At 37.8% G+C, this 17,269-nt stretch overlaps 1 protein-coding gene across 8 annotated transcripts in view; it reads right to left on the bottom strand.

The window, feature by feature from the left end:
* Window positions 1–65: 65 nt before the first annotated feature.
* Window positions 66–17,269, bottom strand: part of TPD52L1 (TPD52 like 1) — a 70,743-nt gene continuing 53,539 nt past the window's right edge. For 2 of the 8 annotated variants that reach the window (XM_019662144.1, XM_019662142.1), the window contains 5 exons: window positions 14,266–14,367; window positions 10,512–10,526; window positions 8,868–8,906; window positions 5,549–5,609; window positions 66–338 (listed from right to left, as the gene is read on the bottom strand). In XM_019662144.1, coding sequence (XP_019517689.1) covers window positions 210–338; window positions 5,549–5,609; window positions 8,868–8,906; window positions 10,512–10,526; window positions 14,266–14,367 — 346 coding nt within the window. In that variant the 3' untranslated portion in view covers window positions 66–209. Of the gene's footprint in view, window positions 339–4,020; window positions 4,101–5,548; window positions 5,610–6,878; window positions 8,764–8,867; window positions 8,907–10,511; window positions 10,527–14,265; window positions 14,368–17,269 lie in introns of those variants that run through there. The other 6 variants (XM_019662146.1, XM_019662143.1, XM_019662147.1 and 3 more) reach the window with 6 other exon arrangements.

A 17,269-nucleotide genomic window follows, 5' to 3' on the forward strand; every position in this document is an offset into this window, starting at 1 on the left:
TTTTAAAAGCTGATAATCTATGAATACTGAAGTGTGACGCTCAACTGGTCCGTTACCAACACAAATAAAAATGGAAATCATTTTATTAAACTGTGGAGAGGCCATTTGAAGAACAAGGTCAAGGTCTGGTTTTCCCAGTGGGGTTTTGGTCTTCATGTCTTGTGCACGCGGGCGGCGGTGGGCCTCGAGGTGACTGCGGGCTGGCGGCCCTAGCACTGCAGCTCCTCCTCTGCTCGCCGGGGGGCGCCCGCCGAGCTCTGCGCGCTGGCGTGGGCTGTGGAGCTGAGCACCTCTTCAAAGCTGCCTCCGCCGCTGTGGTTTGTTCCGCCTACTTTCGTCTGAAACCGGCAGAGACGCAAAAATGCACTTCATTATTTTTGTACTTTTTCATAAGCTTGATTCAAGTTCAAAAATACGTTTTTTCTTGACAGGATGTAAACGTATGTAGAGAAGTTAGTTTCCTTTAGCAGAGTGCTAGCTAGGATGCCATTCATACTTGGGTTGTGGGACTGGATTTGAAACTCATTTTAGCAACACTCTCTTCTATGTTTAAGATTCTTAGTTTCTTCAGGAGCATAACCAGATCTGTGGATTTGCACCATCTACTCACTCACCCAGACAACCAATTGAATCAAATCGTAACTGGATTTCAGATCTATTGCCCTAATTTTACGAGTGTATGGGTATCTTTAAGTGACTGCATCTTAGGTTTTCTACTTGAGATTTAGCCAGGCAAACTGGATTTGTGACAAATGTCTCTTGAAAAAGCAGTGGCTCAACTGAACCTGATTTCTGGTCTCTGCTTTGAGAGATGGAGATGAATGAAGTCTTGAGCACTGGTCACTTTACAACTTCTTAGGATATTGCCTTTATAGGAGGAATATCCCTTAAAGTGCAAAGTTATGATGCTTTACGAGGCTCCCTTTTTGTGTACTTGTTATTGGCTAATAAGAATAGACTCAGGAAATCAATTTATAATTAAGAAATATGCTAAAGTATTTTGAAAGATTCCTCCTTCAAAAGAATATTTAATGCTCCAAAATGCTTATACAAGTCTCATTAATGGTCACATTGGCCTTCATTTAAGCATTTATAATATGGAAAAACACTTTGAGGTAAAGAAAGACTAGAGGATGTTGCTATTCCCAAAATGCTGTCTACACCTCACTGTCACCAAAGTGATCGATCACAAGAACATAAACCACACAGGGGAATGAATGTATCCACCTACAGCCTGGCCTACCCTTTTAAAACCTTAACCAGGGTTTAAAAGAAGTCCAATCATTGCAAAACAAGCATACACTTTTCTCCAATGGTCACTAAAATCCCTCTCTGCCTTTTAAATTCAATAAGTTGATTTTTTTTCCATCTGCTGGAGGTTGGGAAATTTGTTCTGGAAAGTGACAGATAATACATATTTTAGGCTTGGGAATCACATAGTCTCTGTCAAAAATACTCAAATCAACCATGGTAGAAAGCAGCCAAAAACAATGCATTAATAAATGAGTTTGGCTGTGTTTCAAAAAAGACGATGGAAACACAAATTAGAATTTCATGTAATTTAATTTTCACACATCACACACTAATATTCTTCCTTTGATTTTTTTCAACCATTAAGAAAATGCAAAAACCATTCTTTGCTTACAGCCCATTCAAAATCGGTGACCATCTAGATTTGGCCCATAAGCCTTGGTTTACAGACCTCTGGCTCAGAGCATTGATTTCTCTCCCAATCAGTATTATCTTAGCTTTGGAAGAAGTGAGGTTGCTTTCAACTATGTGATTTTTCAGTATGCTCATTTCTTTCCTGAGAGAAATGAGATTAATCCAATGTAAGGTACCCTATTAATAGTTCCCATTCTCCTCTTTATTTTATTCGTATTCTGTTTTGCAGAAGTCACACACAGTATTGAATCAGATGAATACCAATTACCCATGTTTCCTTCTGGGCTTTGTTTCATTCTTCTAGTTCTTGATTTTTCTCACATCAAAATAGAAAAATAAAGGAGGGAACTGCTTTGAAATACAGCAATTGGGCAAAAGGGAAATGGAATAAGGGGTTTCCTAACCATGTGGGCTTAGTGACTTCACACTGCAATACCTTAGACAAGGACCTGCTAAAACCTCTCCCGGACCCTTCCCTGAATAATGGGATATTCATCCAAGAATTTGTCACTTTCTCCTCAATATTAAAATTGTTCTTCACAAAAAAGTGTATTTGAATTACTGAATTGGGCTTCCTAATCTCTCATTTAATAACTGGTTGAAAAGACACAAAGAAACAAGTAGAATATATTTTGCCTTTTTAAGTCAAGTTTTTAATTCAGGCCATGTGAAATGCAATGTATTCATCAAAAAGTAGGTGCCCTAGAGAACATTATGCTAAGTGAAATAAGTCAGTCAGAGAAAGACAAATACATGTGATCTCACTTATATGTGAACTCTAAAGAATTGAATAAATGAGAAATGTAAACAGAAATAGTCTCAGAGACACAGAGGAAAAACAGGGTTGCTAGTTGGGAGTGGGTGGGGATGAAGGAGAAGGGGGAGGGGCGAGAAAATACAAATTGGTAAATACAATATGGCCTCAGGGATAGAAAAGACAATCTGGGGAATATAATCAATAATGTTGTAAATATTTTTTAGGGGGCCAGATGGACTTATGTCTTGTTAGGGAGACCACTTCATAGACGGTGTAGATGCCTGACCACCGCACTGTATATCTGAGGCTGGTGTTGAATAATATTGTATTTAACTATAATTATACATACATATAGGTGCGCGATGTGGAGTAGAGTGTGGGAATGTAGTCAATGGAATTGTAATAGATAAGTAAGATATCGGGGGTGGGAGGGCAGTAGATGGGGGGAGGGGGGTTGTCACTTTGTTAGAGGTGAAAAGGATAACTATTGCATTGTTCTGTACACCTGAAATAACAACAACAATAATAATAATAAACTAGGTGCACTAAAAATATGGTCTGCTTGACATGGATACAGGATGGTTGAAAGGTATGTAGTTACTTACTCATCCTTCCCTGGAATATGGCAGAATATACCAAATATGATTCCATAAGAACTGACTGTGGGTCTGCTCTCTGTCTGTTTTAGATGGAATAGAAAGTGTGCTCACTGAGTATACAGTTGACACCAGCTAAGATGTAATCAAGTAATACACTGATATACTTACTACAAGGATGTAGGCAGAAGGAACTGAATTTTATATGATTATGATGAACTGGGAAGTTTTTCATGGAAAATCAGTCTACAGAATTGGGTACAAAGGAAGAGCAATCAACTGGGTATAAGTGACACACAGTGTGTGACAGACTGTAAAAAGATGGCAAGAATGATCCTCAGTTCTCAGCAGAAGATTATTTCTAATAGAACACAAATATGAACATAATTCCCTTTTAGGGGTAGTTTAAAAATTAAGCTTAAAGCAGTACGTGTGAATGAAGATGCAGCGTATAGGCCTGCAAGGAATTTCACTCATCCATACTCATCATGAGTCATTCCCTCAGCAAGAAACAGCCTCAGGATTCACAACTGAAGAAAGTCACAGAAATTTTGTAAAAGATTTAGGACACAGAAGTAAACTATGCAGCAAATAAGCTATATAGAGAAGGGTTAAACATCATTATTTAGTCTGGAGAAAAAAAAGAATGAGAAATTTGTAATTATTGAGGAAGTGGGAAGTTTTACACAAAACCTGATTATTATCTATTCTCCATTGCCTGCCTGGGTGGGCAGAAAATGAGGAACTAGGCATTGACCGTGACACAGGAAATAGGTGGCATGTGAGTCTTGTTAAACCCATGGACAATCATGCAGACACGAATCCACTTTCAGGAGGTCTTGACACAGGCTAGTATCCAGTTAGCGGCTGAGTTAGTTTTGCGTGTGTCTGAAGGAGGAGGCAGGTTCTATACCTTCCATCCCAATAGGGCAATAAAGGAAGAGGCTGAGAGCGTGGGTCAAACACTTAAATCATAAAATCATATGTGAGCTGTGAGCTTACCAGTTTCCTAAAAGTAAATGAAAATAGGTTGCTCTTTATTCTTCGTTTGCTTCTTCATAGCTCCTTCTTCTAAAGAAAACCTAAAAAGTACAACTTTTCCTATGTCAGAACTTAGACGTCTAACAAGCAACAGAATCCATTCTCTTTGAAATGTCTAGGGCTGAGAACCAAATGTGGAGACATTGACTCCTAGAATATTTCCTGAGCCTTTTGTTTTGAAACTAGATATTCTAGCAAGAGAAATGTCTAAGATATTGCATGTCCCTCCCTAGCCAATGTTTTCCCTATAAATGGGGGCAATTTAATGGCTCCTACTGGTCACTCAATAAGTGATGATGTTGACAAGCAGACTAGTGACACTGCATGGCCAGAAATTGCTGGTAAATGAAACCAGTGAAGGTATGATAAACGCTGAATAATAATTTCATTCTTGAGCCTTAAACACGTTATCATGGGCCTCATAAAGTAGTAGATTATTTTAAAGACCCTTCCCTAAGAGGAAAGAGCTTCCGGGTCAAAATCAGTTCAAAATCAGAGCATCTCAGACCTCTCATAAGGAATAACTTCCACCCTCACAAACCCTTCTCAGGCAGCACGTGTGAGTAGTGTGGTGACAGAGCACTGAGAAGCAACTGGATAATCAGCATGTGCTTTTGGATCTCATTAAAGGTCATACATATCCTTTATTTTCCCAGTAATAGAGAAATGGATTGTATTCAAAATAGTGGTAATGATTATCAAGATGTAATGATGTCACTGTTTAGGTGGTATTTTTTTAAAAAATATCTTAATAGTTTCAATGATTGTCCCTGGTTTAAAAGTTCTATCCATTTTAAGACTAGATGGATTTTAGTTTTGCTCTTTTTTCCTCCATAGACTAACTTACCTATGTGCAAACAATAAATTCAATGAATTTTTTAGTGCCTACTATGCAACAATCTTATTTTTAGTTTATACTCAGGGATCAAATGCACTATTAAAAAATAATGCATTTTGTGACTCAGCTTTATTGTTGCTGCATGATAACAAAACTATGCTGTGTGAACAGAGTAAACAAGCCTAGGTAGTTGACAGGTAGTGGATGGCAGTTTAACACCTGGAGCCAAGTTTGTTTTTTCTAGTCCATGTCCAAACCGAAGGAGCTTGAGCTGTTACTGAGCCTTCATTTACACCCTAAATTCAGAATTCACAGATCCTTGTCCGATACACATCCTCTCTCACATATCTACTCTTTTTGGGGAATAGCAGTAAGAGCTCTAACTAGCAAAGAGATGAACCAAACCCCAATTTACTGTAATGAACAATTCATTCCGAATGGTTTATATGAACAACTTTGTAAGGATACAGTAACACCATTCCATACTGGTTTTAGTTATATTGTTATATGTGAAGGAAAGGACTGACTGTGCAAGACTGCCTACTTGGCGGCACCAAAGCCTGGCGGCCCCGCCTTTGTAACTAACTGCAGCATTGTCTACACTGCCCTGATTCAATGGACTCAATGACACAAAAATCACTTCATCTGTACCTTAAGGCTTGTGACAGTTGTCTCAACCCTCTCCTCAAATGATTTGAAAGTAGGAGAATTCCTAAAATAACAAAAAAAAGAGAGGTCAGCTCTAATGACCTAGCTGTCTTAGCATGCACGCTACCTGGTTTCTGTTCTTGATAACATCACCTCCGTACCACAGCCAGCTGTTAGTTTACCACCTACACCAAGCGTGTGTTAACATATTATTTCACTTCTGTTAGATCCAGAAACCATAGCCTGACATGGACTTTCCTAAATAAAAGAGTCAGATACCCAACTGTAGAATAAATACTACAGTATTTGACAATGACACTACTGTAATAATTCCATGGTGGACCGGAAATCATTTTCAGTGAATCAAAGGAGTAATAGCTAAATTTTCATTTACTAATTGTTTCTATCACAACACTCTTTTTCCAAACTCAGTTTTTTTGTAATTATGGAAAGTCTATATGAGGAATGTCACATTTGACTTGAACCACTTGGAATGTTCAAGTTATTTATTTCAGTGAATGTGAGACAAGTCAGAAATTGCTCAAGGTAAAGAAGGGTTATAAGTTTTATCTTTTCAATGCCTTCAAAAGTAATCACTTGGTCAACTTCCATAAAGTGGCGTTTCTGAAAGTCATTGCTTTCATTATTATAAGTTGCAATAACACGTATCACATGCTTAATCAAATGGTGTTATTAGCATGTGGTAGTTTTCCTCCTGAAAAGGATATACCTATTTGTCCTCTTACCAGAGAGAACCTTCACCATCTGTTGGCATTTTCTTTGTGACTCATCATCATGTTAAATGATCTCTATACCATTTTGTTATTATAAGGGTTAACTTCTTCATTTGGTGCTTTTTGGTTTCCTATTCTGGATTAGGCCACATGACAAGATTTAATGACAACATTATCATTAAAAATGATATCACCAAGTCCAACTGAAGAAACAAGAACTGAACTAAAAATGTGTCTTAAATCTTGTATCCGTGTTAGCTCTCACCAACAATGACTGTCATCATTTTCCAATCAAATCATTTAACTGAATGTTATTATATTTGATAAGCCACTTGTTATTCTCTCTTGAGTGCAGAAGAAATAAGAGGAATGGCCTAGACGGTTCTCAACCTGTGGGTTGCGACCCCTTTGGGGGTCGAATGACCCTTTCACAGGGGTCGCCTAAGACCATCAGAAAACAAAAAGGTATTTACATTACAATTCATAACAGTAGCAAAATTACAGTTATAGAGTAGCAACGAAAATAATTTTATGGTTGGGGGTCACCACAACATGAGGAACTGTATTAAGGGGTCGCGGCATTAGGAAGGTTGAGAACCGCTGGCCTAGAGAAACTTCATAAGGGAGAATGGCTATAAAATACGGGCTTCATTTTATGGTGTGGGATAAGACATGGCTCTAATACTATCAAGAGGAAGCTAATATAGAGAATATGAATTTGGCTTTGTTAAGGATTGTCTCACAAGACCCTGATGCTCCAGATGGTCAGAAATGCACTTGCATTCAGGCTGTATGAACTAACAATGGTGAGAGATCAGAGAGCCTGAGCGTGGCCTCACATCTTGTATTTGATTCAAACGTCAGTCAAATTCTTATGAGTAAGCCTCCATAATCCCTCTGTTTCGTGATGCAATAATAGTGAAATTGCACTTGAATAACTCAGAAGTATACACTGATTGGCACATGACTTCCACCGAGGTTCTACTTAGCCAAGTCTGCTTACATGACTGCTGTCATATATCAGTTACGCAGTATCTCAGTAGGCAGACAGTTTAGCCTAATGGTTCATGGGTATATGTTAGATGAGTAAAATTACTTTTTTAAAAGTTCATTTCAGTGCTCGCTTTGGCTGTACATATACTAAACGTTTATTTCAGGCAAGCTCGTGAGGACTGCATTTGACCCTTAAGCCACTAGATGGATTCCTGATTCACAGAACAAAATCATGTTAATTTTTTGCATGCCTTCTTTGAACACCCAGAATTAAAATTTGACAAGTAAAGGAGCTCAGACCCTCAGGTTGCACTACTCAATTTGGGTATTCTTATGCTAGGGGGAGAAAGTCATTCAAATATGAACTAAGCAATCTTGACTCTATGCTCCCTATTTACCTCCAAATTAGGGAAATCAAATACTGTGGTTAAATTTCCAAGATAACCAAATAACCCCAGTGTAGAAAAGACATCAGACATAATAAAATAGTCATTCTTCAAATTAAATTACAGCAGAATACATGCTGGAGAACAAAGAGAAATGGCTTACTCAGATTTAATCATATCATATACAACTACAAAGTTTTAGCACTGCAAATGACCCCAGAAAGACCTTGGCTTCAGTGCTCTCAAACTGTTTAGAGTAACTGAACCCCCTCTATAATGGATTCATACCACAGTACAGGACATAAAGCAGGTAGAAGAGGCACAGTTCTAACTGAAGTGGGGGAGGGTCTCAGAGGCTTGACTCCGCCCTCCCTTCCCACCACCAGCACCGTGTCAGACGAAGTCACCATGGGAAGAGCAGTAAACCTGGTTCTAGCCTTGTACTGTAAACATGATGAAACTGATATCACTGAGGTGAGTTTTCCAAGTCTGCAAAATTCATTCTTGGCAAAGTTCGGCTACAACCTGCATCTTCTGATTCCCAATCTAACATTCATACCTCTGTACTCCATGACTATTAGCTTGATTTTATTTGACTGGATTGCAAAGTTAAGCAAACTGGAAGCAGAGAACATCTTTCTCAGTTTTCATCCCGACAGAAATTTTAATGACATTTTTACTGCTCAACAGACACCTCATCTTAATATATACCTTAAAAAATCTTAATGATATCCTTTCTAGAACTGTAGCCCTCATAATCCCCTATCCTTTCATTAATCTTTCTTCCAGGTTTGCATTTAATTCTGAGGAAATAAACATTTCCACCTTTACAAGTGTGCTTAGAATGTTCTAGGCCCTGTACTAAGTGCTTTCCACAGTTTGTTTACAGCTCACAATAACATATGAGGTAGGGTCTTATTATCCCCCAGGATACAGATAAAAGAATGAAGATAGAGGTGGATTAAATAACTTGTCTCAGGTCACAAATCAGGAGAGGCTGGATTTAAGCTGGTGTGTCCGGTCAAGCCTACAACATTTCACAGAATTGTTAGCTCTTGCTCCTGAGGGCCGTCAGAAAGGAGAATGAGGTAGGTCAAGGCACTTCCTTTCAAAGGGGGAGAAAAACCCACAAAGTAAATATCAATAAAGTAACACTTCATCCACATTCTACATTACTATTATTTATGTAAAGTAATTTACACACATTACCTCATAGCAGGCATACTTATGGAATGGCGAATGGAGTAGCTTCAGGGCAAAGCAGATTAAAGGGAAAAAAAAGAAAGAAAAAAGAGATAGCACAATATTAAGTACAAGAGACGCTCCCTATTCATAGTTCTAAAATGGCAATTTCAACTGTCTGAAGTATTTCCTGCCCATCCCACCAAGAAGATCTTTGTTTTCATTGCATAGCATGGGCTACAGTCCCTACCAAGGGTTGAAAGGAAGAGCAGGTGGTCCATAGCTGCATATTATTTTACTTCCTGTAGGTTTCCTGTAGGCCAGGAAATCTGAGGAGAGTGTCTGGTTTCTCCCAGATCAGCCCAGCAGCCCCTGGGCATCCACTCTAGGTCCAGCTCCCTCTCCACTCCCTGCTCCTGGTCAGGGAGACAGGAAGGGCAGTCTCCGGGAAGTAGACCAAGCACGTAAAAGCTAATGGTTCCATTGTAGAGAAACTCTCTCCAGAGGAATATACTTAGTTAACACAAGACGAATGAAGAAAACATGCTACGCAAACACAATTCACAGAGTCTGACATGAGAGCAGGCACTTTTGCATCCATTCTACAACATCAGTTACAAATACCAACATTTCTGAGAACTCTAAGACCTTCAGCCTTCTCACCCTATCAATCCAAGAGTAGCTGACTCATTTTCTCTCTGATCGATTGCCTGTTATTTCAATGTGAGTTCCGCTCGAATATTAGACTGGGTGGAGGGAGAGGGCAACACAGGCTCCATTTTCCTGGGCGAGTGCTCCCCCATCGCACCTTCCAACGCCATCCCTCCTTTCTCTCCTCTCAAGCAGCTAAATGGTAAGGGCTCCAACTCACCACCCTCCCCAACAATATCCAGAGGTCAACAGTATGGGCAGCATTTACTAGAACTCAGGCAGAAAAGGACAAAGAAATTCAGGGGATACTTGTGGTCCTACCTTAGACACTCCATTTGGAAACTATAGGCAAAATATTTCCTCAGAAGTTACATTAAAAAACAATTACTAAAAGAAATTTGTCAGCATTATTAGTCTATTAATTTCGTTAAATGTAGGCAGTTTTCTTAGAAAAACTAATCTTCCTCCCAAAGTATATAATAAGATTCCAGGTTAAAAAAAAAAAAAATCACGTGTGCTTCTCCAGTAATTTTTTTTACTCTTCAACTTGAGAAGATACGGAAAGTTGAAGGTGAACCACACACATAAGTAACAGTTACCAATTACAAGAAGTTCAGAAAAACACAACCACCTAGAGAAAATCATTTCTGTTTCTCAACCTTTACTTTCTATAAGTTTTATAAAAAACACACAGCTCTCAATACCCGCTTTCCTTTTTGTCTTTTTTCAGTTCTAAGGACCTCTGCCAATACAGAAAGGAATGACACAGAAAAAGATTCCTAAGAGATTGCTCAGCAAGTGAAACTGATGTAAATAATTCAGAAATGAGATAAATAAGTGCTTAAATAAATTCAAATTCATTAGGTACCCTATACTCTATGACTCCGTGGTCAGGAATACTTTCAGGAAAAGAGATCTAGGTTTTTGGCTCAGGCACACCCCCAGGGTGAAGGAAACAGCGGGGTTCTGGGAATAAAGGGACGACAAGGGAGCTGGCAGGGCCCCACAGGCAACGCTTACCCGATGGAGTGAGACCTGCAGCCAGGGCAGCACAGGAGAGAAGAGGGAGCAGGGTTAGCATATCAGGACGCAAAGACATGACCACACTGCCACTGTCCCCAAAGCAAAGCTTAGGTAACTCCATTCATTACCCTTTTTGAGTATTCTGACTTTTTAATGTGTCTTAACAATTACTTTACCAACCTGTTATAAGCTGTGTTTCTAAATATTCTCATGAATATATAGATAGACTCGCTAATAAAATAATGTCTCCTCCAAAGATTTCATCTCCACTACATCACACACAGTTTGAACAAATTCACTGAGAAGTTCCAAGAAGATGCCAACATTATAAACATTATTCCAATGGCTTGCCTTTGTTCAGAGTACTTCCATAAATGTGACCTCATTTTAATTTCACAGGAAACATTTTAGTTAGGTAGCTATTAACCATGTTGTTTTATGGATGGAGAAGGAAAGCGAGCTAACTGAGCTAACATGACTGGGTTAACACTTAATGGAAATCAGATTAGAAACGAGAAGCTTACCTTGGGAAATTACTATTTTTACAAAACATATAAATTAATTTCTAACATAGGGATTTTCATTCAGTTATTTAAAAGGCCCAAATTCTAAGTTTTCAAAATCTGTACATATTAACTTGGATTTTTTTTTTTTTTAAGCTGAGCCATCCTGCCTGTTGGCAGCTCAGCAGCAGCTCAGCTCAGGCCACGAATCGAACCGGTGACCCTGTTGCTCAGAGCTTGTGCTCTTGAGCGAGCTCTTAACCAACTGAGCCACTCGGCCAGCCCTTAAAACTTGGAATTATTTTAAGGAAAAACCAGAAGTACTGTTGTCCTTCCCAGGTATCTGAATGTTGGTGGCAATCTTCATGAACAAGTTCAGAAATTTGTTCTCAGAACGCACAAATGAATATTATCATGTAATTAATAAAGATATAGAATAATATACTCTTAAAGCAAAAAGGGATTCAAAGCAAAATGTCTGCAATAAAATTTTCAAATATCCCCACCATCATTTTATAAATTGGCAAATTAATTTGAACAAAAAGTGAAAACTTTATTTTTCCCATTTAAGAATCTTTATTAGAGTAAACCTAAGCAATTCTCAAATATTACTTATATATTCTAGCATAATTTAAAACTGAAAATTCTTTGCAAAACTTGTTGCTTTCACAGGGACTTATCTTCATTTATATAAAATGTTAGCTACTGTAGACAAAAATAGAGCTCTGAAAATATAGGTCTACAAAATATCATAGGACCATATCATATCATATCTGAGTCTCCAGTAATATAAGCTACGTTGCCCAATATGTTCGGCCACAGTTCACAATGAAAATGTTGTATCCCCTGTATAGAACAATTAATGAAAACTTTGGAACTCCTGGGAAACGGATTATCTACTATATTACCCTAAAACAAAGCCACACAGATACAGGAGGAAAGACAGTCAACACAATCTTTATATTGTACCCAACTAGTGTGTGAACATGAGTATATAAGATACTGCATATATGAAATGCAGTCTTCATGCTTTACTACTTAGAAAAATGAGCACAGCCTTTATGAAACACACTACACTCCTGTTAATGAACTTTCCCTAATTTCTGTCGTATGGAGCCACCTTGTAACTGAGCTGGTCATTTAGTCAAGATAAAAACTATTAGCATTTATTGAGTGTTGAATACATGACAGGCTCTCTTTGGCTACTCTTATAACTATTCGATGATGTTGTTACTCTTATCCCCATTTCATAACTGAGATCATCCAGGTGAAGGCAACTTAGGTTCCATCTGGCCTTCTCATTACCTCACCACCTTAAGTCAAATCACCTGGGAGCTTGTTACAATCGCAGGTTCCACCCAGGACCTACTGAGGCACAATCTCAGAGAGGTGCAATCTAGAAATACATATTTTAAACAAGCTTCAGAACTGTTTCTAAGTCCCCCAAAGATGGAGAAGCACTATCCTAGTATTATGCTGAAGTCTCAGTGTTCAAGTGAAAGGTTTCAACCAAGTAATGTGAAGAGCGAATTTTGTAAACATGACAATATATTTCTTGGCTATAACAGGTAATAGGGCCTTTCTTTTTTAAGGACTTATTTAATTAGTTTAGATAAATGTTTTAATGCCATCGAAATGACTGCAAATTTTACTTGTAATAAACAGCAGCAGTTGCCTTCTGCCCTGCATGCCTTCTTGTAGCTAGAATTAAATTTTATTTGTAATAAAATTAAGGTTAATTAATAACCCAGAATGTTTACCTGTTCTTCACATCATCATATGCTGCCTCTGAAGAATTTTAATGGTTTTTCCTTACTGCAGTATTAGTGAAAATGAAGATAAAACAATGTGTTCAGATTTATGCACATGTACTTACTTAACTTTAGCCTCTTGAGTGCCAAGTTAAAATGTGCATGATATTGGGTACAATCCAGCAATTTTTGAAGCCCTAAAATAACTTAAACACCAAGGTACAAATTTTTACCTCTTGTATCAGAGCTACAGGTAATAATAAAAATAAATAAATAGTTAAGAATCCAGTGAACTAATACTCACAGATCTTTTTAAAAGAAGTTTAAAATGTACTTTAAAAGTTTTTTAAAAGATGAATTTGATTTCTAGAGAGAAAATTGATGAAATTGTTTTACAAAGAAAAAAATCTAAGCATGTCAGCTAAATTCAAAGTAAACTATTATAGGTATTTAAACAAGCAAATATTATGAAAGTAATAACTCTATATAAGATAACTAGAACACAATATATACCGGGGGTGCCAAAAAAATGTACACACATTTTAAGAGATGCTATCTATGTTCAAGCAGTAGTCCGCCATAATCAGAAGTGTCTGGACACTGATGGTAACCACTTTGAGCACCTCTTGTAATTGCAGAAGTCAAGTGTGACTTGTATTCATCTTTTGTTAGCAGTATGTATTGAGTATTACCATTTTAATACAGTTTATTTCCTTTCTTAAAATTTGTATACATGTTTTTGGCACCTCTGTATGTATAAAAAAGTCAATACTACATTGTTTTTCTGGTGTCCATAGTGAAGACATTTGGTTCTCAGTTCAAAATCTTGATGTTCACCCTAATTTTATATAACAGTGAAATACTGAAAATAACCAAAATGTGCAAGGGGACTTGTTTAGTAGTTTTGCTATAGCTATGTACTGAAAGATACTACGGCCATTAAAAATGAAGGTATAATAAACATTTACTAACATATTCACAATAGATTGCTAAAGTGAAGAAAGGAAACTACCTGAAATATATACCATATGGTACCTTTGTGGAATAAAATAATAAATATGTATGTATTTAGCATAGACAAAATTTACTAGATGGACATATACAAAAATGTAACTGGAATAGTTCATCAGAATGTATATTTTAACTTATTGTTTAAAGTACAATGCCTAAAATTCAGTATGTGCTGCATTCTTTTGAAATCCCCCCCTCACCACTAGTGATGAAAGGCACCCTCTATCTTCTATTTTTACTAGGTTGGGTCCTAGTGGAAAAGGCATCTTGGGCCCAGGCCCACTAAGCTGACCTTCAAGCAGAAAACATCCCAATATAAAAATTTATCTCAGTCATCAATCACTATCAGCCACATAAAATTTTAAACCAATACTAATAAGAAGAAAACGAGTATGTTAGGTACTCCAGCCGACAGATTATGAATGTTCCCGCCATCTTGGAATGCCACGGGGTTAGCAGCATTCCCGCGATTCTTTCCCACATTACCTCATGTCTCCAAACTTCTTGCTGATGGCCGTCCCAACATTGCTGAAAGCAGCAGTTGCCTTCTGTCCTGCGTGACTCAGGGTTTCATGTGTTTTCTTGTAACTAGAAGTAAAACAAAACAATAGTAGCACAGTTCATATGTCATGATCGCCCATAAAACATTCCTCATCCTTCTCTCTCCTTACTTCGAAAATTCCCTTTCCTATACAGATGTAGGAAGAAAATGACCCACAGAAGTAATTGTATTTATTCATTGCTTGGGAATGATAGGTTGGCTGCCACTCATCAGAGGGATGGTCAGACCATTAAACCTGAATTCAGGAAAGATATACATACACAAGTACAGATATGAATGTACAGATCTTTAATCACAAACAGTGGAACAGCTCTGAGAGTAGAGAGTTATTCTTAAAGAAATGTATTAACTCAATGAAAAGACACTTGCCAATGAAAGCTCTAGCCAGCAAAGTTAACACAGAGATTAGAAAATGTATATTTCCAAGAGAAATTTAAGTGTTTACTGTTATCATGGATAAAATTAACCAGAAGAAGGCAAAACATAGCTACTATTTAACTTATTTTTCTAACACAGCTGGGAGTAAGAAGAACACATAATCTTAAGATAATACAGTGACTTTTTTCAAAATAGCTTTAGGAATAAAGTACTGCCATGATCTGTTCATAAGCCTATGTCCCCACTAGACTGAATCCTTGAGGCAAGGAATCCATTCATCTTTGTGTCCCCAGTATGTGGTAGAGGCTACAGGAGAAATACCAGACGAATGAATGGATGATCAAAGAGAATGTTCCTCTGTGGCTCTGAACTGGGAGTCACAGCAGGAAGAACACAGAGGAGTGTGATGGATCAAAGAGATGGAATGAACAGACTTGACAGGAGGTCATAAGTGACAAACACAAAAAGATGAAAAGATTGGCTTGGGGTTTTGAGCATAGTGACAGGAAGAACACTGGTATATCCATAGGGCCGAGAACTTTCTAAGAGCTGTTTAATAAAGTGGGAAACAAAAGGTACATAACCTGAGGGAATAAAAAGAAATCAACAAAAAGTTTGGGACATCATTTCACAATATGTGTAAGTCAAGTCATTATGCTGTACACCTTAAACTTATACAGTGCTGTATGTCAATTATATCTTAATAAAATTGAAAACAAAACAAAAATGTTTTTAAGGATTTTTTTTTTAAATAAACTAATTCTTAGAATGCCTGTACCGCCCTCTTCCAATATATGCTGCTCCTAGGTAAGTTCCCCCAAAACTACCTGTTTAGCCTATAACACTTGTGTGTACATAGTACCTCTGAGAAGACTTTATATCATGTGAAATCAGTTGTATAGGTACTTTCCTTATTCCTCCACCCCACAAAGTCATGTAGCCCTAACTGTAGTACCAGACTCTAAGGAAATGCTTTAAAACGTCTTCTTTGGGACTGAAATCACTTTATTAATATAGTATTCCATTATTGTCTTTTTGTTAGCGGGAAGGAATGTGTTTACAATGTTACCAGCACTTCGTTATTTATTTACACAATGCTTGTTTTTCAAGCAGTGTAAAAATCATATTACTGAGGTCATAAAACCAAACCAAATGTTCACTTAGTAAACAACAGACACTTCTTAGAGAATACGGAAAGACCAACAGGAATAATAGTCAAAATGAATCTGATGACTAGGAGGGAATCTGTGTCTCAGGAGAGACCTGTGTGAACAGAATGGGGAAAGGGGACCCCAGATGGCTCTGGGTCAAGCAACAAATAAGAAGTGACAAGATGGAAGAAAGGAGTAGCTTTGGGGTTGTTTGCCTATTTTGTTTTCCATGAAGGTACAAAAACATCAACTTATTCAAATTACAATTTTATTTTTACATTTTACTGCATGACATCAGGTTTTAATTATGGGAAAAAATGTTTTTAATTACATTGAAACCATGGAATTTCAGGTAGTTTACATATGAAATAAAATATTAATATCTAAGTTGTTATTAGTGGTAAGGCAGTTAAAACAGTACTAAATGTTAATGACCAGAACTAATAATCAGTCATTATTATGAGACTTTAGTGAGGCCTGATCTTGAAATGGCACATGCTGAGAATTGAGCCATAAAATCTGATCTATAAAAAACGCATTTAAAAATGGAATCCATACATGTTGGAAGTGAGGAAAGCACAGCATTATATGCAGATGAAACATGTTCTTATACTATGGATGGGGATTTAGAACCGGCTCGATTCAGGACTCTTTCTACTCACATTACCATTCTGAAAAATACCAAGAAAGAAAAACTTTTTTTCCTATGTAAGTTTCTCTGTATATTGGTGGGGAAATTAGAGTAATCCATTAAATACCCCAAATACGAGACAGTATAATCTTTGCCCCTTCTATTCTTTTTATACTCCATATTCAACTCATCAAGAGATCCTGTTGGTTCAACCTTCAAAATACATCAAGAATTTGTCTGGTGTCTCACCAGCTCCAGTGCTATGCACCTTAGTTCACCACTATCACTCACCTGGGCTATTGCAGCGGCCTCCTAACTAGTCTCTACCTCTACCCTTATCTCCCTGAGTCCCTGCTCCACAGCAGTTAGAGGGGTCCATTACAACATTAAGTCGTTCACAACCCTGCAGTGGCCACTCATTTCACTCCAAGTAAAAGCCAAAGTCCATACCACAGGCCTTAGGATGCACTGACACAAGTGAGTCCCCTAGAATGTCTTGCACCTCCTCTTCTTCCTTGCTCACTCTGCTCCATTCACTCCATTCACCCTGATCTCACTGTTCCTCAAACATACGAGGCCCCATCCTGCCTCAGGATCTCTGCTGTAGCTGTTGTGCTATGCGATACCATCAAATGGGGTGAGAAAAGAGTTTTGTTGTATTGTGAATGCCCCGCTTTGAAGAACTAAAAAGACCCGAGCCTGTACCCTTAGGAAGACTGTGAAAGCCACCTTTTCCCATCCAATCAGGATCAGAGGTCCCTGAAACTT

The sequence above is a fragment of the Hipposideros armiger genome, unplaced genomic scaffold (genome assembly GCF_001890085.2).
Source record: "Hipposideros armiger isolate ML-2016 unplaced genomic scaffold, ASM189008v1 scaffold_367, whole genome shotgun sequence".
Lineage (NCBI taxonomy): Eukaryota > Metazoa > Chordata > Mammalia > Chiroptera > Hipposideridae > Hipposideros > Hipposideros armiger.